At 39.6% G+C, this 24,084-nt stretch overlaps 1 protein-coding gene across 2 annotated transcripts; it reads left to right on the top strand.

The window, feature by feature from the left end:
* The first annotated feature begins 1,648 nt into the window (after positions 1–1,648).
* sbk1 (SH3 domain binding kinase 1) lies at positions 1,649–19,977 on the top strand. Of its 2 annotated transcripts, none has more exons than XM_032574551.1 (4): positions 1,649–2,253; positions 13,717–13,958; positions 16,651–16,853; positions 19,114–19,977. In XM_032574551.1, the coding sequence occupies exons 1-4, from the start codon at positions 2,216–2,218 to the stop codon at positions 19,927–19,929; spliced, it is 1,299 nt and encodes a 432-aa protein (XP_032430442.1). In that variant the 5' UTR covers positions 1,649–2,215; the 3' UTR covers positions 19,930–19,977. The 2 variants fall into 2 exon arrangements, with proteins under 2 accessions (XP_032430442.1, XP_032430443.1); XM_032574552.1 differs by having other exon boundaries at positions 1,650–1,912.
* The last annotated feature ends 4,107 nt before the right edge of the window (positions 19,978–24,084 follow it).

Here is a 24,084-nt window from a genome sequence, read left to right as displayed (position 1 = left end):
CTATCTATCTATCTATCTATCTATCTATCTATCTATCTATCTATCTATCTATCTATCTATCTATCTATCTATCTATCTATCTATTTCTTAAATATCCATACAATATAGCATATATATAAACATATAATGTAAATACATATATCGTTTTTATACATTGTTGTATTTCTTTTACTGTATAGTTATTTAGTAAAAAAGTAGAAGTGTGTGTTTATATACACGTGTCAATTTTTTCTCACTATATATATTACATAATACTTTCTTCTACAATTGTATAAAAACAATGTAAAATATACAATATACAAGTGTATTCTTGTTTCTATATGTTTATTTTATATATATATATATATATATATATATATATATATATAAAAATTCCCTTCTCACCCACCGCGGGTGGTTCTTATCCTCTGAGCTCGGGTCCTCTACCAGAGGCCTGGGAGCTTGAGGGTTCTGCGCAGTATCTTGGCTGTGCCAAGGATTGCACATTTCTGGACTGAGATGTCTGATGTTGTTCCTGGGATCTGTTGTAGCCATTGGTCCAGTTTGGGGGTGACTGCCCCGAGGGCCCCGATGACCACAGGCACCACTGTGGTCTTCACCTTCCAGGCCCTCTCCAGTTCCTCCCTGAGGCCCTGGTATTTCTCTAGTTTCTCGTGCTCCTTTTTCCTGATGTTGCAGTCGCTTGGTATTGCTACATCTATCACAACGGCTTTCCTCTGTTGTTTATCCACTACGACAATGTCTGGTTGGTTCGCCATTACCATTTTGTCTGTCTGGATCTGGAAGTCCCACAGGATCTTAGCTCTGGCGTTCTCCGCCACCTTTGGGGGTGTTTCCCACTTTGATCTCGGGGTTGCCAGTCCATATTCTGCACAGATGTTTCTGTACACTATGCCTGCAACTTGGTTATGTCGTTCCATGTACGCTTTCCCTGCCAGTATCTTGCACCCTGCTGTTATGTGCTGGACTGTCTCAGGGGCCTCCTTGCACAACCTACACCTTGGGTCTTGTCTGGTGTGGTAGATCTGGGCCTCTATTGCTCTGGTGTTTAGGGCCTGTTCCTGGGCGGCCAGGATGAGGGCCTCTGTGCTGTCCTTGAGTCCAGCTTTTTCCAGCCATTGGTAGGATTTACTGATATCAGCCACTTGGGTTATTTGCTGGTGGTACATCCCATGTAGGGGCTTGTCCTGCCATGATGGCATCTCTGGCACCTCAATCTCCGTTCCCTGTTGTCTGAGATATTCACTGAGCACATTGTCTGTTGAGGCTTTGTCCCTGATGTATTTATGGATCTTAGTTGTTTCGTCCTGGACTGTGGTTCTCACACTCACTAGTCCTCTGCCTCCTTCCTTGCGGCTCGTGTACAGTCTCAGGGTGCTGGATTTGGGATGGAATCCTCCATGCATTGTTAGTAGTTTTATATATATATATATATATATCTATCTATCTATATATATATATATATATATATATATATATATATATATATATATATATATATATATATATATATATATATATATATATATATATATGTATTTATCTTTATGTGCTATATATATTTATTCACAGGATTTTATATTATGTGTTAATTGAAGAATATGTCTCTGCCTAATTAATGCAGTTCCCTGTGGGGCCAGTAGGGTGAGCATTTTTCCCCCCGGGTCCATGGGCCCCTCTGACCCACCACTTGTGTTTGTCGCTGATGTTGAACGTCTTGTTGTCCCGGCGCTAGGACCCAGCACACGTGAGCGCCTGTAGTGATCCAGAGGGTGGAGCCGGTGAACAATGACTGGTAGGACCAGCAGATGCAGAACATCTGAACCCGCTTCCCCGCCTCTCGAGCCCCGCTGGACGAACGGACGGACCGGGGCGGACCGACGGCCGCAGACGACCCGGACTCAACCTGAAGGTTTGTTCAGAGATCCGAGCCTCGGCGGTGTGAATGAATGGGCTCCTCTCCGCGTCTCCTGCGTGTGGAAGTGGAAGTGGGTCATGCGGACCACCGGAGGAGCGGGAGATAAACACGCAGCCTCCCGCAGCTGCTTGGTCGGTTAACGGCTCCCACATCCCGCTTCTCACGCTCCACATGTGGCTCTGATTCCTCCGAACAAAGTCTCAAACTGACGGACAAAACTGGGACTTCAACTTCTCTGTTCTGGAGAAATATTTTTGCTATTTGAAAGCGAAGATTCGGTTAGTCGGTTCCGAGCAGATGCAGGACCATGGAGGAGAGAGGCAGGTCGCCAGCAGGTGAGCAACACCCGATGAGGAGCTTCCAACTGGGTCCAGAAAAAGTGGAAAATCCAGTCCACGAATCCTCCAATTCATCATTCACACCAAATGACCTTTGACCCTCTCACTGTTGTTTTTTTATTCTGAATTTACTCTGTTTTGTGCAGCAAATAGTTCAGGTTTTCTTCTTCCGGTTTATAAGAGAAAATTAATCCAACAGAAAATCAAGGCAAGATTAATCTCCAAAGGAAACCAGAAATATTAAACTTGAAGAAATTAAGGCTGAAATAATTATTCAGATGAATCATTATTAAAATTACCTTCAGCTAATTTACTAAAGTCTAATAATCGTTAACTTTAGCATACAGACCTAGTAATTAAGCCAAAGCTATATAAAACTAGCATTTAAGGTGAAAAACCTTCTTTGTTTAAAGTAACCATCAGTTAATTTGGTGGTTGTATAATCGTTAACTATAACATACAGACTGAAGAAAGGGCAGCAATTCAGCCAAAACTGAACAAAAACTGCTAATATTTAGCATTTAACATGAAAAACCTTCTTTGTTTGTAACTAATTTTTACCCAGAACTCATTAAGTTGCTTATATTTAGCTTCAGCTGGTTCAAACTAAGAGAATCTGCTATCAAACACATTTTACTACCCAAGTATTAGTTAATTATTCAAATCTTAGTATTGAATTTAATTGAAGGGCTTATCTTGTCACTAACTTTTAAAATGTTTATTTTCTTATTTTAAAAAGGAATTGAATTATTTGTTTAATTACTTCTGATACTGTACACAATAAAAAATCTGATTAAGCAATTAATCAATTGTCAGAATAATTGTTGAACTTATCAATTACTGAAATAATCGTTAGACCCAAAACAGATCTGTTGCAATATTCAGAGACATAAAATGGTGAAAAATCATAATTTTGATGCATTTAACGACTTGAAAAGCAAAAATCTGACTTTGGTCGCATCATTTTTCCCTGAACAGCTGCTCAGTTGTTTTCCCCTCTGCTCTTTAATCTTCATGTCTATTGTTAGCTGATGCAGAAAAATGGACCAGACAGGTGGAATCTCATTTTTAATGCATCTTAATGAGCATCTGACTTTAAAATTTCTGCAAAAAGCGAAACCTGGAGGCTGCTAATGGGTCACAAACACGGCAGAGGGGCCAGCGACTCGTGTTTATTTGCTTCTGCAGACCTGCGTTTTGTTAGAGTCCAAAACAATTCATATTCAAAGCAGCCTCTGGTTGCTGCATAAATAATTCACATTTCAGGATGATTTCCCAGTAAGAATCGACAGCTGATGAGCAGTTTTGCTGGTGGAAACATGCTCCTCACATATTCTCTGAAATTGTCTCCTCTAAATGCAGCTCGGGTAAATGTTTCAGGCAGACTCTGCAAATAGCAGCAAAAATGAGTTTTCATGCTGTTAAAGAGGAAATTGACCCACTCCAGCTGGAATAAACAAACCGTTTCCCTCCAAACCAAATGACTCAAAGAAATGAACATGCATAATTAAAATGTTTATGATTATTACTTGAAAATAAAAGGGTAATGGCTGGATTTTTTTTTACGCTGGTTGTTTTAAATGCAGATTCACTTTGCAGAGGGAAATAAACAAACCCTGCAAACATGTAAATAAGTTATAATGAATGAAAACAAATGTTACCCTTTTTCTTGACTTAAACATGCAATTTTCTATGAAGTTCCTTCATTTTAGCTGTTTTTAAAAGCAAATTTCAACCCTTTGGTCAATTTAGTTAGATTTCTTTAGATTCTGTGGCGTTATGTGATCAGGCAGTAAATAAAAATAATGACATTTTGACATTATTACTGTATTTATTACAGGATTTGGAGCATTAACTTCTGCAATTGTTGATTACCTTTGGAAGAGTGACGAATAATATTCCCAGCCAGTAACTGGTAACGTTCCCAGACTGGAGTTTTTCTGGCATTTATTAGATTTATTATTAAATTACAGGAACACAAAAACTGAAATATACATAAATATCTGCAGCAAAATGGTGAGATAGTTTGTTTTATACCTGAGTGATGTAAACATCAACCATGGATTATTGGAACCAATAAGGAAAATCAACTGCAGTGCAGTGAACCCTCGTTTTTCACGGAGGTTAGGCTCCAAAAAGAACCAGTGATGGGCGAAATCCGTGAAGTAGTTACCTTTATTTTTTTACAATTATTATACAACATAATTAAATACTCTACATTGAAACCAAATAAACAAAAACTCTTTTCAGGCCTAAGCATTTTTTTTTTTACAAATATGACGCTTTCTTACAAATAACTACAGTAAAATAATCATTTTAATCATCAATACGAAGTACAGTAGGACAAATAGTGACTGGTGTATTTCACTGATCCTCTGACTGACCCTGCGGCCTGACTTCGCTCTCTGGTGGCTTTTTCTCCTGAAGCCTGAGGTGCAGGTGAGTTTTTTCAGAAAAAGAACGTAGTTATCCGTAGTTGTTGTTGTTGTCGCTCTTTTTTCCTTCTGGGCAAAAATATTTGCCAAAATTTACCAAGCTGTATATTTAAATAGCGTAACGTTATTGGCACACAGGTAGAGAAGAAGCACGGAGACCGTTTAGCCAATCAGGACGCAGAACACAATGCACTGTGAAAAAAATCAACTCAGAGAAGCAGCGAGGCCGTGAAGGTGAAGCGCGTTACAGCGAGGGTTCACTGTACCACCGTTTAACCCAAAGAGGGAACTTTAACTAATTTCCATGAAAATATCAACAGAAACATAAAGATTTAATCTTAAGACACATTTATATCTTCTATCTGTCAATAAATGAGTTGACTGGGGTTAGTTACTCAGTATGAACTGATTGATGATCCTATGAAACTAAATAGGAATTGACCATGTTTTTCTCCTTTGGAAGATATTTTTAGTGAATTGGTGCTACATTATGGGACTGTTGTAAAAATATTTACTTCTTTTCACATCTCAACAGACTTGATTATTGGTCATGATAAACAAACCAATAGAGAAGTGTGATTTAAATCAGGAGTTCCCAAACGTTTCTGTGCCATGGCCCCCCAAACAGCATTAGCATTAGCTTAGCACAGACAATATTACAAAATATTTAAAGAAACATCAACGTTAAGAAGGCTTTTTATTCACTATTCAGTAATTATGACAATCATTTAATTTATTGTCAGTGATAATTTCACATTTAAATGCCAACTCCTCCTAGGAGCTGAGACGGTTTCAGAGTTGATCAGTAGCTGGTTTTCGGTTTCAAAGTGAAGAAGGGAGCAGCTTAGCAAATCAACATTAGCCACTTCCAGCAGAACTAATCACCTTATGCCGCCGTTGCATCATTTGGCGACACCCCCATTTTACTGAGCTCATATTAGCATCAGATTTCCCTCGTGCGTTTAGCATCAAAGGGACGCGCTCCATGTTCTGTTCGCGCCTCGCTGGATTTCTTCCTCTCATCTTCCTCGGACAAAGACTCCCTGCTACAGGCGGAGGTTACTGGCTTGTGTGAATATAATGGTGTCGGTGGGTACAGTGTGACCTGCAGCTAGCCGAGGATGATGGCGACGACACTTATTATGATTGGCATCCATAATCAGATGCCGCAGGGGAAAGTTTTTGCAGCTGGAGCTTTAATCTTTAAACTCTGATGATGATAGAAAGTGCCAGAGGAAATGCAGCGGGATGCAAATCAATGGAAAGCACTTTCATCATGAGTCCTAATCAGATTGTAAAAGATGACCTCATTTCCAAAAAGCATGAAGTTAAGAAGTTGCTGTGGATAAAAGCTGTTTTCTTTCTCGTTGGGCTGGTTTTTCCCCCCCAAGTTTCTTCCTGTTTGAGATTATTTGGTTTAAGTTTTCTGTATTCGGTCCAAATTTAATGTATTTTAATATAAAACAGTGCTTCGTTGTAAGGTTCAATGAAAATATGTGGCATTTCTAAACGTTTTAGCAATAAAAATCTGAAAAGTGCATCTTTGACAGTGAGAATCCTTGGATCTACCAGTTTCAGAAGGTTATTCCAAGCCAGTAACTGGTAACGTTACTGGCTTTAGAAGATTTAGAAAATCATCTGTTATGGTTATTTTTCTCTGGTGCAAAAGTAAGTACTTCAGTTTTTTCTAAATTTAATTAAAGAAAGTTTTTAATTAAATTCAAGCATTTATTAAAATGTCCAATATCAATTGAATTAAAAGAAGTTCAACTGAATATCATCAGTGTAGTAAAGGTAGGAAATATTCTTACAGAATAACCAAAAGTCCCAGAGATTTGTTTCAATTTTTTCTTCATTTGGACAAAACTTTCAACCATCCAACTTTTAATTAAATTCAAATTTATTCATAAAATGTCCACTTTCAACTGAATGAAAATAAATGTACAACTGAATATCTTTATCATAGTAGGAAATATCCGTAAGAGATGAGAATATGTGACCAAGAGGCAGCAGAGAAAGTAGAAACAACAATGTAACCAAAACGGAGCCCTGTGGAACACCAAACTGACAAATGTAAATAGCAGTGGTGGGTAGCACTAACTAAAAGACTAGCTTTGCTAACCCTAAAAAACTAATCATAAACTTTAGTTCTGCTAATGCTAAAGCTAAATACCAACACCGTATTTAGCAGAAGCTAATGCTAAAGCGCTAACTTCCATTCTAATTACACCACAACCTTCTAGCACCAATTTAATTTTCTTCTGTTTCAGGAATATAAACTAAACATAAAATCCCAATAAAATATTTTTAAAAGTTTGTCTTTTTAATGCGACAAAATGCCAATAAACTCAGGATTCAGTTTAAAATGTTTCCTATGATTGCAGGAACACAAACCTGAAGCATTTATCGCTTTTACATTTTAAATGTTCGTTTTTAAACCTCTCCTCTGCGAAGGTCACATTCATGCAAATCTTGCTGCTCGTTTTAATGACCCAGCGGTTCCCCGGTGTTTCTGCAGGGACTGATTCGGCTTCCTGAGACGGGATCTCTGAAGGTTTTCTGCCATGTCTCGGGTTGACCTTTCCGGTTTCTGTTGAATGCCATTTCCTAATTGCATTACAAACTGAAGGGACGGCAAACTGGCCAATTAAACACAGCTGTGGACATGTGCAAGGATAACTGTGGGCCACCAAGCTCAAAGTTTGAGACAGGGGACAAGTCTGTGCATCATTTGCCTGGTACGGATGTTTGCACACTTCATATTGAACTGAATGACTTCTGTGTTGGTGTTTTATTGGTTTTTGAAGGTTACATATTTGGAAAATCTGGCATTCCTTTGGTTTCCATAGTTCAGAGTGATGTCAGGGCGGCCATCTTGTTTTACAGCTTCTGTTTATTTGGACTTTACCACAGAATATTAGGGTCAGGCTACAATTTTTATGAAGTCATAATATAACAAGAAAAATGTTGTAATATTAGGAGAATAAAGTTGAAATAATATGAGAAGTAATTGTAACTTTTTTAACTAACACAAAAACTAACAAAAAATTAAAGCATATAGTGAAGTTTTAAAGTTTTTTTCGAGCAAATTTTAGATTTTTTTTAAACAAAAAAAAAATTCTGAGTTTTTTTTGGTGGAATTTTCTTTTTTTTACCCCTCCAGGGGGTCTTTCGTGGGCTCTAGTGTCCCTTATATGACAGTAGGCTGACAGGAAACGGGGAAGGAGAGAGGGGAAGACATGCGGCAAATGTCGTCGGGTCCGGGAGTCGAACCCGCGAAGGCCGGGTCGAGGACTCAAGGCCTCCAAATACGGGTCGCGCTAACCACTACGCCACCACGGCACGCCCCCCATTTATTTTTTTATTGTCTATCTACAATGGCCCTAACTGGACTCTGTCTGAATTGTTTCTTTTTTCCGTTCTTTTATCCCTCCGTCATCTTTGTTTCTGTATCAACTGGCTCCTCTTAAGGATGACCAGCTGCGCCCTCTGCTGGATGGCGTCCAAACTGCATCACTGCAAGAAGGTCTAAATCAGGTGTCAAACTCCAGGCCTCCAGTTGCTGTCCTGCAGTTTTTAGATGAGCCACTGGTACAAAACACTGGAATGAAACGGCGTAATGACCTCCTCCTTGTGTAGATCAGTTCTCCAGAGCCTTAATGACCTAATTATTCTGTTCAGGTGCAGCAGAGGCACATCTAAAAGTTGCAGGGCTGGAGTTTGACAGCTGTGGTCTAAATGGACATTATTAGTTAATCTATTGGAATTCATTTTAATCTAATAAATCATTAATCGACAATTAATTGTAAGTCAATTGTTTGCATTCCTAATTATGAATATATATTTTTATAATTAAGGAAAAAATGTTGATATGTACAACTCATAGAAAGGATGCTAGAAAATATTTTTAAAAATTGGCTTTTATTTCAGTCAATTCTTGTTTATCTTTTTAGAAAATAAACCAAGAAAAAAATAGATTAAAACTGGATATGTTATGAAAATGTGGGATTGTATCTTTAAGCCGTTGCTGCTGAGCGCTGAACCAAACCCAGTCCGGCCTGAGTCGCCTCAGTTTGTCCTTCCAGTGTCACTGCGGACGTTTCCGCTTTGCTTTCAAAGTTTGGGGACGTTTCACCTTGGCCAGCGTCCTTCCTGGCTCATTGGTCCTCCCAGCAGGAGGCCAGGTGAATCTGGAGCGCTAACAGCAGGGGTCCATATGGGAGCCGGGCCGAGCGCAGAGCAGGTGATTTGTCAAAGTGAGAGTCTGTGGCCGATCGCTCAGACAGCAGCGCAGCAAACGGAGGTTTTTTCGTTCGGTGGGGTTGACAAACAGTAGAAAAAAAGACCTTTAGACATCATCTGTTTCTGTCAGGTTGTTTTAGCGCATCGCACAGAAACAAATGGGCTCGTCTGAACCACCATGTAGAACTGAAACAATCAGTTTCCCATTGAAAACCCGGTTTCTGCACAGGATGTCAACTTCATGAGGAAGAGGATTAAGAAAGCAAAAAGAAATCCGACTTTTTTCCTCAAAATTCTGATGTTTTTCACAGAATTCTCATTTTAATCTCACAATTCTAATTCTGTGTCAAAATCCAACTTAATAACCAAATATTTCTTGGTGTATTTCACTGATATTGTCAGTATATGTAAATATTTATGTAACTGTTTCTTCCTCTCCATCCAGACTGAAAGCCGGCCCCAAATTGAGTTTTAACACAAGATTTGCCTGATGGAGCAAAAACAATTGAAACGATTCTGATTCAGAAAGAAAATACTGAACTCTGAGATTAAAATCAGTATTTATTTTTTCTGGTGGACTCGACGTCCTCCGTGGTTTTAGTTGGAAACAGTTTCAGTTCTAACGGGCTGGTTCTGTTTGAGTGACGCACTAAAACAACCTGATAGAAACAGATGAAGCCCAAAGGTTTGGTTTCCGTTTGCAGACAGACGGTGGGAGAAACGGCTTCGGTCTCATTGGGTTTCTCTCTGTGACCTGGAGGCAAAGCATGTTGGGTGTTTTGACAGCTAATTGAGAAATCGGTCCTCATTAATAATGGCTGTTTGGCCCGGAGCAAAGCGGCTAGTCTATTAGCAGAGAGGGTAAAGACGTGGCGAGGGTCTGCAGTCTATTTACTTTTTTAGTTCCTTGTTTGTGTTTGTAGAAACAGGCAGAAGAGCAGAGGGGGAATGGACCAGTAGCCTGACTGCAGTAGGATGCGTTAACGCCAGCCCTGTTCAGTCGCTTTAATCCGACTCCATTATGGTTGTCCAGAAAGTCTGGTTGGATTGTGGAGGTTTAAATGCTAATCGGACCAAAAACATTGAATTCTGGTCCTCCAAACCTTGGTCTCGGTTTGGTTGAAGTGAACTCTGTTTGAAATCATATGTGAACACAAAGTGGACCAGAGACCGCTCCAAAAGCAGGAAGTGGACTACAGCGCAGGGCATGGTGGGTAAATACAACCCAAACAAATGTGCTAGTTTAGCGCTAGCAGAAGAAATGGATCGTGGTCTTTAGCTAAACACAAAACAGAAATCCTACAACCTCTAAAATCTGATCACAATTAATAGTTTCAGCCCTAAATAAAAGTAATGAAAATGACAACTGTTGAGATTTCCACCTTGTTCTATGAGAACAGCAGTCCAGGCAGAGTTCAGTGGGCGGATTTAAAACGTTTGCAGATATTCGGGTCGGACTCGTACCTCCAAGTATTAAAAATGGATCGTCTGTATGTGGAGCGTGTGATCACTACCTTTTCTTTCGGATGAAGCAGCAGTTAGCCACAAACGCTGGAGTTGTGCTGCAGCCTGCAGCTGCTTCCTGTGAGAGGTGAAAGCACAAAGGGCCTTTGACTGCGCCTCCGATTCGCCGGACTGACCCGCTCTCTGCCAAAAGCCTCCACACAATCATCCCTCAGATAACCCAACTCCACTGGCACACCTCCGAGGCTCTGTGCTGTGTTTCCTGAGACGACCAACCTTCTCGTCACATTTCAGGACTCCTAATCCAGTTTTTGTCGGAGCGGGGTAATGTGATTAGGAGCTGGAGCTGAGTGGAGGGACAGTCGAGCAGGCCCTGCGCTCCACTTGGCTCTCTGTGATCCATGCAGGGTGGGCGCTAACATGTTAACATGCTTAATCGTTAGCATGCTAACATGCTAGCGCTCCGTCTGTCTGGTTTTAACATTAAATCACCAACCAGGTCCACTGATCAGTCTGGACTGCTACAAAGACTTGAAGGATGAAAAATCCACACCGTCTTATATCATCACTTTCATGGTTGTGATTTGTAGAGCATCATTCTATGGTGCAATAATAGTGCCAAAATTCATTACATGGCTAAAGGGCAATTCCAACTAGGTCTGTCACAATAACAAATTTTGCTGGACAATAAATTGTCCCAGAAGTTATGATAAACGACAATATTGTTGGTTTGAGATCATTTTCAAGTAATGTAATGTTAATAATGAAAAAAAAAAAGAGTTTTATCAACCAGTTTTTGGGAGAAAAAAAAAACGATAAATCATTCACATGGAAGTTATTGAGCTTGTTTTAATTTGTTTAATTGATTTAATTCTTATTGTTAGAGGCTTAATTCCACCTATTTTTTAATTTTATCTTGCTTAAATTCTCCAGTACTTGGAGGTGATTGTCCAGTAGACTCTGTTTGATTTGGGACAAAAATTTCCATAAATTTTTGGGATTTGTTGCATCGCATACATTTCCCTCTTTCGCCAGTGGGGGCGCTGCACCAAGAAACACTGAAAGAAACGATATGCATGAAAGCAGCTAACCAAGCCTATGCTAACCCTAAGCTATTCAATGCTAACACCAGCCTATATTTGATAATATACAACCCTCAGCATGCTAGATCTCAGCCTCTTCAAAGCTAACGGACGCTAACATTCCTCTTAACGCCGAGTTAAAAATGTCGGTAACTCAGTAATGATTAATGATCATTAATCAGATCAGGAAGTAGCTTCTTGCAACAAGGAAGCAGTCACCACTGGGTGCACAAAAGTCTTAATTTTGGCACTAATACCACACCATAATCCTTCCTGTTTCCAGATTCCTCCTTTCATACCAAAACCACAGAGATTCAGTCCAACTCGACTTTATCTCCTCCTACCAGATCTTCTCCCTCCAAAAACCTGAACCAAACTTTCTGATCCATGTTCTCCCATCTACATTCGCCTCCAAAGCGTGTCGTTAATTCATGGTTTTCCACCAGAGGAGCCCAGTGAGTGGCAGACACATTTTCGGTGCACTTCTTTGAACCTGGTTTAAAGCAACGCTGCTGTGAAATTGGCTGCAGGGAAAGAAAAAGGAACAAAAGAGAAGCTTTTAGCTCTGAATGATGGATGAAAAAGGCCATGAGCAGAATGGCTTGTGCTGATTTGGAGCCTATTTGTATTGTGTGTGTGCATGCTGTGCATGATTGGATGATTAAATCTGATTGGGTGTGCAGGGAGGCTGAGTTAAGGAGACGGAGACAGTGGGTAAGATCATTAGTGAGATGTGTCGTTTGTTTTAGTTTCGTTGTTGTTCAAACAGTAACGGAGACAGAAGCAATCTCACTTTATGTGAAGCTTCCTGATTTAATACTTCTAGAACTGCAACTGATGATTATTTCAGATTAACATATCAATTATTCTAATGATTAATCGATTAATTTAAAAATGGCACAATCTACAGATTTTCATTTAACCACTTCAGCCTTTTTCATAGAATATTAGAAATACATTGAAAGGTTCAAATAAACAAATAAATCAATTCCTTTTTAAAAAGAAAATTAACATTTCATTTCCTAAAATGCAATAACAGCATTCCTTTAATAGATCTGAGCCGGGTGAAGCTAGAACTGACACTTCAGGTGTTCTTGGAAAAGGTATTTACAGAAAAGTGTTTTTATCATAAATGCAAAATGTTTATATATTTTGTACAGTTTTGGCTTAATTACTGTTTTGAATTTTTTCAGAAAATGGCCTTTTTTGAGGCATATATGTATATACTCCAGTTAACGATTAATTGATACTGAATGTGTTGACAATTATTTCATCAGCCGATTAATCACGAGTAAACAGATTAATAGTTCCTACATAGAAATTTTAAAAAATATTGTTGTTGTGAACTTTTTAACTTTTGTCTATTAGAACAGCAACATAAACAATCCTGGTAGAGTTCAGCAAATCAAGATTATTTCTGTAATCGATTAATCACAATTATATTGATGGATTGTTTCAGTCTTGGATAAAAATAATGAAAATAGCTGTTGTTGATCCACCTTGTTCCAAGAGGACAACAACATAAATAGTCCTGGAAGAATTCAGCCAGTGAAGATTATTTCAGTAATCGATTAATCATGATTAACCCAATTAATTGTTTCAGCTTTAACTAAAAATAATTGCTGTTAAACTTTCAACTTTTTTTCTATGAGAACAAAAACAAGCAGTATTGGTAGAGTTCAGCTAGTCAAGATTATTTCTGTAATAATATTCACAATTAAATGGATTAATCACGATTAATTGGACTAATCGTTTCAGTCTGAAATAAATATAATGAAAATAATCGCAGTTTAACTTTCCAATTTTTTCTATGAGAACAGCAACATAAACAGACCTGGTAGAGTTCAGTTCCAAGAATCAATTAATCACGATTAATCGTTTGAGCCCTATATTTTTTTAACCTATAACCTCCACTTTCAGTATCTCTTCTGTTTCTCACTGTAAATGCAGATGTAGTTGTTGCTCTTGTAAGCACGCATGAAGCTGTCAGCTCCAGATTTATTGCCATTTGCTCGTCTTTCTGCTATTGATTTTTCTGTAGCTGCTTGCCAGTAAGTGCTGTCTGAGGCCTGCCGTATCTGAAAGCTTAGCAGAGTCGTCTGGGCACAGCAGGAAGTCTGATGCATTTACTGAAAGTTCTCCTCATGGCGGTGCTCGCCCCGAATCGATAGCATGAAAGCGAAGAGCCGCCATGTTGGAGAAACGTCGATTCTAACCGTGTTTTCCTTTCCCGCCAGCTTGCCGCAGAGCGTCAAGGCAAGCCTGTCTCTCTCCCCCTCCGGGCCGGGGCGAGCGGGCAGCGGCGGGGGGTCGCCCACGTCCAAACCGAGCTACTGCGGAGCGGTTCCGGTGGAGGACATGCAGGCGCTGGCCATCACCTCGCTGTCCGCCGCAGACGTAGCCAAGCAGTACGAACACATCCGGGAGCTGGGGAAGGGAACGTACGGCAAGGTGGACCTGGTGGCTCACCGCACGCAGGGTGAGTCCCTACGACCTCCCACCTACGGGAGATGATTAGTGCCACAGATGGAAAAAAAAGTCTGAGTATAATCTCAGAAGATTGTGTTAATTTATGACAGTTAAGTGATTCATTTGGTGGCATGAACACAGAAAGTGAGAAAACATGAAATACGTTGACATGTTAGTCAAATGTATGATGCCGTATTAGGATAGAAAATAAGGAGTAAATTTTGGCCAAAAACTTCTTAATTGTTTTACACTGATCTCAGGAAAGTTATAGAAAAAATGTGGAATTTCTGTACTCCGAAAATTGAAAATTTCGAGACATTTCTGAGTTTGAAAGGTCAATTTTTGACTTGAACATTTAAAATTTCTGAGATTAATTTAAATATTTCTGAGAGTTTTGGCAGAATTTTTTTCGTCCTTTTTTTCTATCTACATTGGCCCTAACACGCTGTCGTACAAATGTGACGGTACAGATGGGTAAAATTAAGTCTTACATTAATATAAATAAAAATCGACTGACCTAAAGTACGTCTGCTGCAATTATGAACAGAATTACACCGTGTTCCAAATTATTATGCAAATTGGATTTAAGTGTCATAAAGATGAATTTTTTTGTTGTGCTATTAAATTTATAGATGCTATTGTGTGTCTTTGAATCACTATAATTAATTTCAGAGAGCTGGTTGATTAGTTTGTCTGCTGAGCTCAATTAAAGGAAATCTACTTCAGAAGGATGTTCCACATTATTAAGCAGGCCACAGGTTTCAAGCAACATGGGAAAGAGAAAGAATCTCTGCTGATGAAAATCATCAGATAGTGTAGTGCCGTATGACAAGATATGAAAACATTAGATATTTAACAAAAACTGAAGCGTTAACATTCTGTAAAGATATTTGTGGCTGATTCAGAACAAAGATGGTTTGTACAGATAAAGGCAGAATGAGGAAAGTTTCTGTTAGACACATTCATCAGATTAAGAGAGCAGCTGCTAAAATGTCCTTATAAAGCAGCAAACAGTTATTAGAAGCTGCTGGAACCTCTGGAGCCTCAAGGTGGAGGATCCTCCAGAGGCTTGTGGTGCAGGAACTTACTATTGGGCCCCTAACCAGAGCTCACAAGCAGAACCGGTCCCAGTGGGCCCAGCCGGACATGAAGATTCATTTTCAAACAGACTTGTTCACTGATGACTGCTGTGCAACCCTGGATGGTCCAGATGGACGCAGTAGTGGATTGGTGGTGGATGGCCACCACATCCCAACACGGCTGTGACGTCAGCAAGGAGGTGGTGGAGTCATGCTGTGGGCCGAATCATGGGGAGAGAATCATTGGTCGGCCCCTTCAGAGTCCCTGAAGGTGTAAAAATGACCTCAGCAAAGTATCTGGACTTTCTGACTGATCATTTTCTGTCATGGTTCTAAAAGAAGAGCCGAACCTTCAGTAGCAAAATCATCTTCATCATGACAATCCACCATCTGATGCTGCCAGGAAAACCACTGTGTCATTGGCTGCTATGGGCATAAAAGGGGAGAAACTCATGGAGTGGTCACCATCCTCCTCTGACCTCTGACCTCAACCCTATTGAGAACCTTTGGAGTTTCCTCAAGCAGAAGATCTGAATCCAGTTCATATCAACCAGCAGCTCTGGAAGGTTTTCTGACATCCTGCAGAGAAATTCAGCAGAAACTTTCCACAAACTCACAAGTTCAATGGATCCAGAATTGAGCTGTGATATCAGAGAAGGTCCAAAGTTAACATGGAACTGGGTCTGTTAAGATGGTTCTGATTGAAATAGCTTTTGATTTTAGTACATGTGAACATTTAATGCTGCACATTCACAGAATGACCGTTTAATGTTCTTTATAATCCATAAAATGTTTATAAAATCTGCTGTGCATAATAATTTGGAACATTTTGCATTTTGAGTTTTTTACTTTTGGAAAAAATCCTGTTCTCATGGGAGCTTTGTTCAGTAAAATCTGATTTATACTGTAATAGTTCATGACTTGAAAATTATACTGACCATCATTTACATTGAACATTTAGGAAAATCTGAGAAAATATCACCTGCATAATAATTTGGAACACGATTTAATGGAGGAGCCAAATAATACCTGAAAATTGATTCTTCCATTCATGTTTGAGAAATCCTTTAATCTCCATGGCAACCATTCAGCTGTGCAAAACGCCTGGGTGTATATAGCTCCGCCTTCGAGGCGCAGCCTCTCCCCCACTCAGCTCCTTCAGACTAGCCAGCAGCAATTAGCAACCAGCTGGTGAAACTGCTGAGCTCATTATCGGAGCTGCTGCTCAGAGCAACACTGGTAAAAACATTAAAGGGTTAATAGAGGAGCCATGTTGGGATGACTTCCTGGAGGCGGAGCTTCAGAAAGAGCAGGAGATTTTAAAGAGACAGATGCCCAATTTTAAGACAACACATTGGGAAGTCACATTTTTTGAAGTCACGTTTGATATATACAGCAGCTTTATAACTGAAGGTAACACAGTTACTCGATGCTATAAAATCACACTATGTGCTGGAGAACACATGATACTGGCCCTTTTGAGGACTGAAGTTTCAAAATACATAAAACAAACTCATGTAAGGAGCTGCTTATTCACAACATTTCTCTCCAAGGGCAACATTTAACGTTTCCTCTGCAGGGATCCAGCGGGGCAATCTGAAAAGATTTCTCCTGGTTTTTCAGGCACCAAAATGGCGCTCAAGTTTGTGATGAAGAACAAGACGAAGCTGAAGAGTTTCCTGCGGGAGTTCAGCCTGACGGGTTCTCTGAGCTGCAGCCCGTTCATCATCAAAGTCCTCGACGTTCTGTTCGAGACGGAGGACAGCTACGTGTTCGGGCAGGAGTACGCCCCCGCCGGCGACCTTTTCGACATCATACCGCCGCAGGTAGCGCCAGCACAACACCCTCCATCAGTCGCCACCTGCCTCGCTTTTGACACCCCTTCAAAGCGAGCCCTGGGGGCCATTCGTGGCCATTGTACTGTTTTTGTGTGGCCCCCAAGTACATTTAAAAAGAATAATATAAATTTGGCCCAGATGCAGACGGAGAGTTTTAATTTTTAAATTTACCAAAATAATTTTCTTAGAAAGCATTTGTCTTTTTTATAATACAGCTTTAACAAAAAGTAAAACCAAGTTTATACAGAGACTTTTACTTTCCTGCACCCAAATCATCTTTTATTTTTTATTAAACTTGGCTAAATATAGCAAGCTTTTTGAAAGAATGTGACTCAAATCCTGTTCTTATTACTGAAAACTATTTTATTCGATTGAGCCCAAAAGAAACTGAAAACTAAAAACCTTTCTATTAATTCAGCAAACTTCAAAATCCCCTGTGGCGTATTTGGGCGTAAGAGAAATACGTTTTCGGCAAAAAACTTGCTGGAAATTCAAAGAGTTTCAAATGTTAAAACTCCAAAATGTAACATTTTTTTTCCTTCAAATTTCTTAGTTCAATTTAAAAATGTTAGAGTTTTCCAAGTTTTTCCTAGAATATTTTGGAGATTTATCTCAAAATGTCAGATTTTTTTAAAATTTATTTTGGAAACTGAAATTTCCAGGTTTTTTTCGCTCAAATTTTTTGACTTTTTGAGTTCAGAAATTTAAATGTTTTTCTTTCAAATTTCTGAGTTTAATCTAAAAACTTCTGAGTTTTTTCTGTCAAATATTTGACTTTTGAAAAACTGAAATTTCCAGGTTTTTTCTTGAAAATTTCTGAAGTAATTCTAAGAAATTTCAGCTTTTTGGCGGAAGTTTACTCTGCCTTTTTTCTATCTTCAATTGACCCTACAATAAATTGGATCAATAATAAATATCCATTGCAAAAAAATAACTAAAAAATGTAATCAACCTTTTTTATTAACTTGATATTTATTTATTTTTGGTTAGGTTTCTTTGACACATGATTACTTTTGAGTCGACAGTTTTGACCAACGTGAGAAAGGTTTGAACACCGAAACGAAGCGCTGCAGTCGGTCATAATGTTTGAAGTTATAATAAGCTCTCCTGAGGATGGATTTCCTTCTGCACCACATTTTACAGTTTGAGTCTCTCTCCAGCTGATGTGCAGGGACTTCAAGGGCTCTTTAAAGCAGCGCTAAAACTGATTGCAAGGAAAATTACAAAGAAAATTCATATTTTAGTATTCCTTTTATCAGCATGTCGATGTTCTTTTCCAAATCTCGTCTTCATTTAGTTTCTCCTCCCTCTGTCACCTCTCTGCAGAATAGAGCTCTAAGAAAAGAATCCTCAGCAAATGTCAGTATGAGACAAAAAATAACCCAGACAAATCGAAAATGTTCAAATGAGAATTTCATTCATTAAAGGAAAAAAAGAACCAAAGTAACCTGGTCTAATGTGGAAATAGTTAGCCTACAACAAAATTTTAGTTCCAAACAAAATAATTAGCAAGGAAGCTAAATATTAAGCTTTAAACTATATATTTAGCCTCAAACTAAATATTTAGGTTGCATGTTAAATATTTAGTTTAAAGCTAAATATTTAGCTAATATTGAAATTCACTTGCCGATAAGTGGACTACCAAAATAAAAGCTGGCTTGTCTTCTGGTGACTAGCAGTTGACGGGAGCCATAGTTTGATGCTGCCATATTTTGGTGCTGCCATAGTTTGGTGCTACCATATTTTGGTGCTGCCATAGTTTGATGCTACCATAGTTTGATGCTGCCATATTTTGGTGCTGCCATAGTTTGATGCTGCCATATTTTGGTGCTGCCATAGTTTGATGCTACCATAGTTTGATGCTGCCATATTTTGGTGCTGCCATAGTTTGATGCTGCCATAGTTTGATGCTACCATAGTTTGATGCTGCCATAGTTTGGTGCTACCATAGTTTGATGCTGCCATAGTTTGATGCTGCCATAGTTTGGTGCTGCCATAGTTTGATGCTGCCATAGTTTGGTGCTGCCATAGTTTGATGCTGCCATAGTTTTCAGCCCAAATAGTTTTCAGGCGGTAATTACTCTTCTACTTGGAGCCAGGAGTTCTTGGTTAGCTTTTCATTTGAAAACTTTTTTTTTTTTTTTTGGTGAGATTATTTCCCTCTGATATTAAAATTATCTTGATGATCTGTAGCGTGACGGTGTGTGAGGAAACCGTCAGAAATCGTTTTTTCCTGTCTGTCCTGCAGGTCGGCCTGCCGGAGGAGATGGTGAAGCGCTGCATGCAGCAGCTCGGTTTGGCTCTGGACTTCATGCACAGTAAAAACCTGGTGCATCGGGACGTCAAACCCGAAAACGTGCTTCTGTTCGACCGCGAGTGCCGCCGCATCAAGCTGGCTGACTTCGGCATGACGCGGCGCGTCGGCTGCCGGGTGAAGCGGGTGAGCGGCACCATCCCCTACACGGCACCGGAGGTCTGCCGTGCCAACCGCGCCGAGGGCTTCCTGGTCACCACTAGCATGGACGTGTGGGCGTTCGGCGTGCTGGTCTTCTGCATGCTGACGGGGAACTTCCCCTGGGAGGCCGCCATGCCGGCCGACGCCTTCTACGAGGAGTTCCGGCGCTGGCAGAAAGCGGGCTGCCCCGCCGGGACCTACCCGTCCCAGTGGCGCCGCTTCACTGACGACGCCCTGCGCATGTTCCAGAGGCTGCTGGCCGCCGAGCCGGAGAAGCGCTGCGGCGTCAAGGACATCTTCTGCTTCATCAAGTACGAGCTGGTGAGCGAGCTGCGGCGCCGGGCGTCCTACCGAGCCAAACGGGGAGAGAGGTCCAGCTCCGGAGTGTGCACCGGCAGCTGCACCGCGTCGTCTTCGCGTTCCTCCATCAGACACCCGGAGCCGTCCACGCCGCCGGGAACGTCCTGCCTCCGCCCGGCGCCGCTCAAACGCAGCGTCCTGTCCGACCCGCTGTCTCCCAGAGAGGAGGCCGGGCAGCACCAGGCCCCGGGCCGAGACAAGAACAAGAGCCAGATGGTCATGGCGACTGCCATCGAAATCTGCGTTTGAGCGCACTGACGACTCGTAGTTCCGACGGCGTAAAGCAGCCATTTTAGACAAAAATAAATAAGTAGATAAATAAAAGACTAAAATTCTGGCAAGAACTCAGAAATTTTGAGAATAATTTCATAAATATTGTAGAAAAAATTGACATTTTGTGAGCTCCAAAAGTCCAAAATTTGCAACAACAAAAAGAAAATTTGTCCCCAAGACTGCAAATTGTCAACTTTTCATTCTCAGAAATTTTTATCTTTCTCCTAGAAAATTTCAAGTTTTTTTTTTCTAGCAAATTTTTCACTTTTGGACCTCAAAACTTCAATTTTTCCAGAATGTGGCATTGATATCATAAATTTTGTAGGAAAATCTTGGAAATTTGTGAGTTTCAAAAATTTAAAATATGATAGAAAAAAACTGTGAAATCTTGAAATGAACCTGAGAAACTTTCAAGAAAAAAATTGCAGCTGATCTGAGTTTTGAACTTATAAAACTCTTAAATTTTTTGACTTGTGAAACCTGGAAATTTCCAAGTTTTTTGATTAAAATATCTCAGATTAATCTAATGTTTTTGTTGTTTTACAAATTTTCTCATTTCCAAACTCTAAAATTTCCCAGTTTCTTCTAGAACATTTCTGAGATACAACTCTAAATTTCTGAGTTTCTTGGTGGAAATGTACTCCTTTTTGTCTTATCTAAATGGCCCTAATGCACCGTCGTAGAGTAGAGGCGTTAAAGGTGACCTATTATGCTTCCTTGGACAGGTTAGGATAAATATATGGCCTATACAAAACATGTTTATTACTTTTTTATTTTTGCACAAAATCATTCTTGGATAATGAGATTTTAGTCAGAATGAGCTCCCAAATTGTGTTTTGTCACTTTAAATCCCAATAAGCTGCTGCTGGCCATGCCTCTAACTCAACGTTTACACTCACGTGAAAATGGCTGCAAACTGATCCGCAATTATACAACAGTACATCTTTGAAAAACAGAAGTGGAGCCTCCTGCACAACCAACAAGAATACAGCAAGTGGTTTCTGGATGTTAAGTCAACAACTAAACACTTTTACAGCAGTAAAACCAGCTAAGCAAACGTGCTGGGACTCGGCAGCTGTTGCTAGGTAACGGGGCTCGACTGGGGTTGCTTGGTAACGGTGTAGTGCTCTTCAATGTGACTTAACAATCAGGAGGTTTTTGAAACACTAAAAAAACTGAACTTATTGCCAGAAAAACGGCTATTTGATTTTTTTTTTAAAGATCTTGTTCTGTTTTTCTAAAAGCAGTAGAAACCCAAATGGAAGTATAAATCATGTAAAAGGTGAATTTTGCATAAAGGGCCCCCTTTAATGGCTTCCACAGAGACACGGTGCAACAAGAGAGGTACTGAAACGTTAAAGGAGAAGCTCAGGATCCAAACCCACGCTGGGGGAAATGGACGCCATCAATCAGCGGCGAACTCTCGGACAGCCTGTCAATGAAACTCAATTCCTTCTGGGGTTGATTTGTGACCAAAGACTGATCCTGAGCAGAGAAGCCATGCAGGCAGCGGCGCTCCTCGTTCTGCCAGTCGGACATTTCCGGCCCAAACGCTTTGTGGTGGTGCTAATTACGCTAAAGTTAGCTTCACTCCATGTTCCAGAACTTCACTGCTTGCTTATCTGCAGTAAAATGTAACAGTAAAGTCAGATTTTGTCACTTTATAGCTGCAAACTTTGAGATTTTATGTGAACTCAAAGTAGGACTGGGCAACTTGGAATAAAAAACAAAATCTCATTTTAATCTATTTTATTTTTACTTAATTTATGCAAATGACAAGTGGCTTTTATTTATTTATCTAATTTTGATTTTATTTAATTTTTTATTATTCTGTGACAAAAACACTTACCCCTCTTCGGAGATCAATAATCTTATCATCTATTATCTCTATTATTTCAATCATCCCTTCTGTGCAATGAATTATTAAACTATGAGAGTTTTAGTTTAATAATGTCATATTAGTAGAATACAGATGCAATTGTCAATTTTCCAACAATTAAAACTTGAAAAACCAAAAATTTGATAAACTGATTAATCGCCAAGCCCTAACTCGAATAAACCTACTAGGTTTGCACTTTTAGAGATTTTGTTTTTGTTTGTTTTGAGAAAGAAAAGAATCTTTGAAGCATGATGCTGCCACCACCCAATCTTTCACATAAAATCTACACTGAAGTTTGTGGTTCTGATGTGACAAAATATTGGAAATTTAACGTGAGTAATTTGGGTAAACAAGTAAGAAAGAACAAATTAATTAGATTTTTACTGAGACTTCCTGTTGTCCTCCAGTGCATAAAACCAGATTTATCCAAGGGAAAGAATTACTAAAAAAGATAACAACTAAAACCCTCAATGTAGCAGCTTGGATGAGACGTGTCTTTATGACGGTGTCTAGACTCGAGAGACGGACTCTCAGCGCTAAGAATCAACTCAGGACTCTTCGGTGGAAAACTTCCTGTTTAATCACTGATGGAAACTCGTGTGGAGGCTGGAGGACGCAGCTGGCACTTTTCAATGACTCTCAGCGACTTGTTCTGCAAGACGCTACAAAACACAGAGATGTCGCACTCTGGATGAAAAAGGAGAAATCTTCGGTGTGTCTAAAAGTTTTAAAAGCACAACGTCTTTTTTTATTAGTAAATACTGTTAGAGAAAGTTATGACTCTAAGTTGTACATAGGTTGATATTTGCACCATATAATCAGGTAGTTCAATGTAGCTGAACTTTTTCTACAGCAGTGAAGGCGTTTCCAGTTCATAGTCTATGTAGCAAAACCTACAATCATCGATCAAAACATCTAGATGGTTGATCTATAACGGTGTAGCGTCTTCTGTTAGTTTCACTACCATACTGTTCTGGTTTTGATTTCAGTTCATCTACTTTTTATTTTTTATTTTCACACAGATTGACACAAGTTATATTGTACGATAGAGAATTAGGCCCAATTTAAGAGATTTTATTCTTTTAATCACAAGTACAAAGCCATAATATTATGAGAATATGATGCAATGCTACCTTTAGAAAGTTGTAAAATTATAAGAAAAATCTAATTGTATTAAGAAATATTTCTGATTTCTGTCTACAAATGGAGCACAACACAGTTCTCAAGTCGGAAAAATATTCGGGATTTGCTAATAGTGGTGGCGCTAACTACAGTTAGCATTACTAAGACGATAACAATGTATTTGTCTCCATTCATGCTTTGAAATTTTAAGAAACATTTTCACCAAAAATATGGGAGGGTAAAATTCAGACTCTGAGGAGCTACGGTAGAGTTTCACTACGCTGTATGTGTGTGGTAGCCATGTTGGATGTTACCTTTGGGCTCGGGGTCCTCCGCCTTTCCCTGAGATCTTACAGTGTTTGCTTGTCAGCTGGGATACAATTTCATTTGCTGCCATTACAAAATCTCAAACTTTGTCTAAAAAATTATTTTATAAGGGGTGTATTACTTTAGTGCAACAATAAACAGCATTAAAACCTAAAGGTATTTTGTAATACTAATATATCTGACCCGGTGAACATAATAGGCAGTGTTTTGGTTTTGCTTTCATCAATACCATTTTGTAACAAATGACTATCATTAGTTGACATGTGTACTATTATTTCTGATGGACTGTTATTGCAGGAAATCATAAAAATAATTTAATTTGAGATCTGGTCAGGCTATCCTTCCCTTTATCCTCTGTATCCTGATCCAGTGTTGGACAATTTTTCTGCCCTCAAATTAGTTTTAGAATCTATTTGTATAAAAATGTACAGGCTGTGTCCTTAAAAAAGGTAGAAACAAAATGTTAATATATGTTGAAATAAATTTATGCACCACATCCTATTGCTTCTGGGCATTTCTGAGACATGTTTGCAAATACTGACTTTCTTTTTTTCCCTCTGCAAAGTCTCAGCCAAGCCTTGTGAAGTCCCCGTCCCATTAGATGAAGGTCAGCGTGGATCACATGTGATTTCCCAAGGCGTTAGCTCCTCGTCTGTTCCGCCACCGAGCCTCCAGACTGGTGTAATGGCGCCGAAGACCAATTAACACATCTGTAGATAGGAGTTATCTGCTGTCCTCTAACCGCAAAGAGGTTCAAGGACGAACAGAATATGGCGCCGGGGTTGGAAGCCCTCATCGTCAAC

Source organism: Xiphophorus hellerii, chromosome 10 (assembly GCF_003331165.1).
Source record: "Xiphophorus hellerii strain 12219 chromosome 10, Xiphophorus_hellerii-4.1, whole genome shotgun sequence".
Lineage (NCBI taxonomy): Eukaryota > Metazoa > Chordata > Actinopteri > Cyprinodontiformes > Poeciliidae > Xiphophorus > Xiphophorus hellerii.
This window is presented reverse-complemented; position numbering and strand designations above follow the sequence as displayed.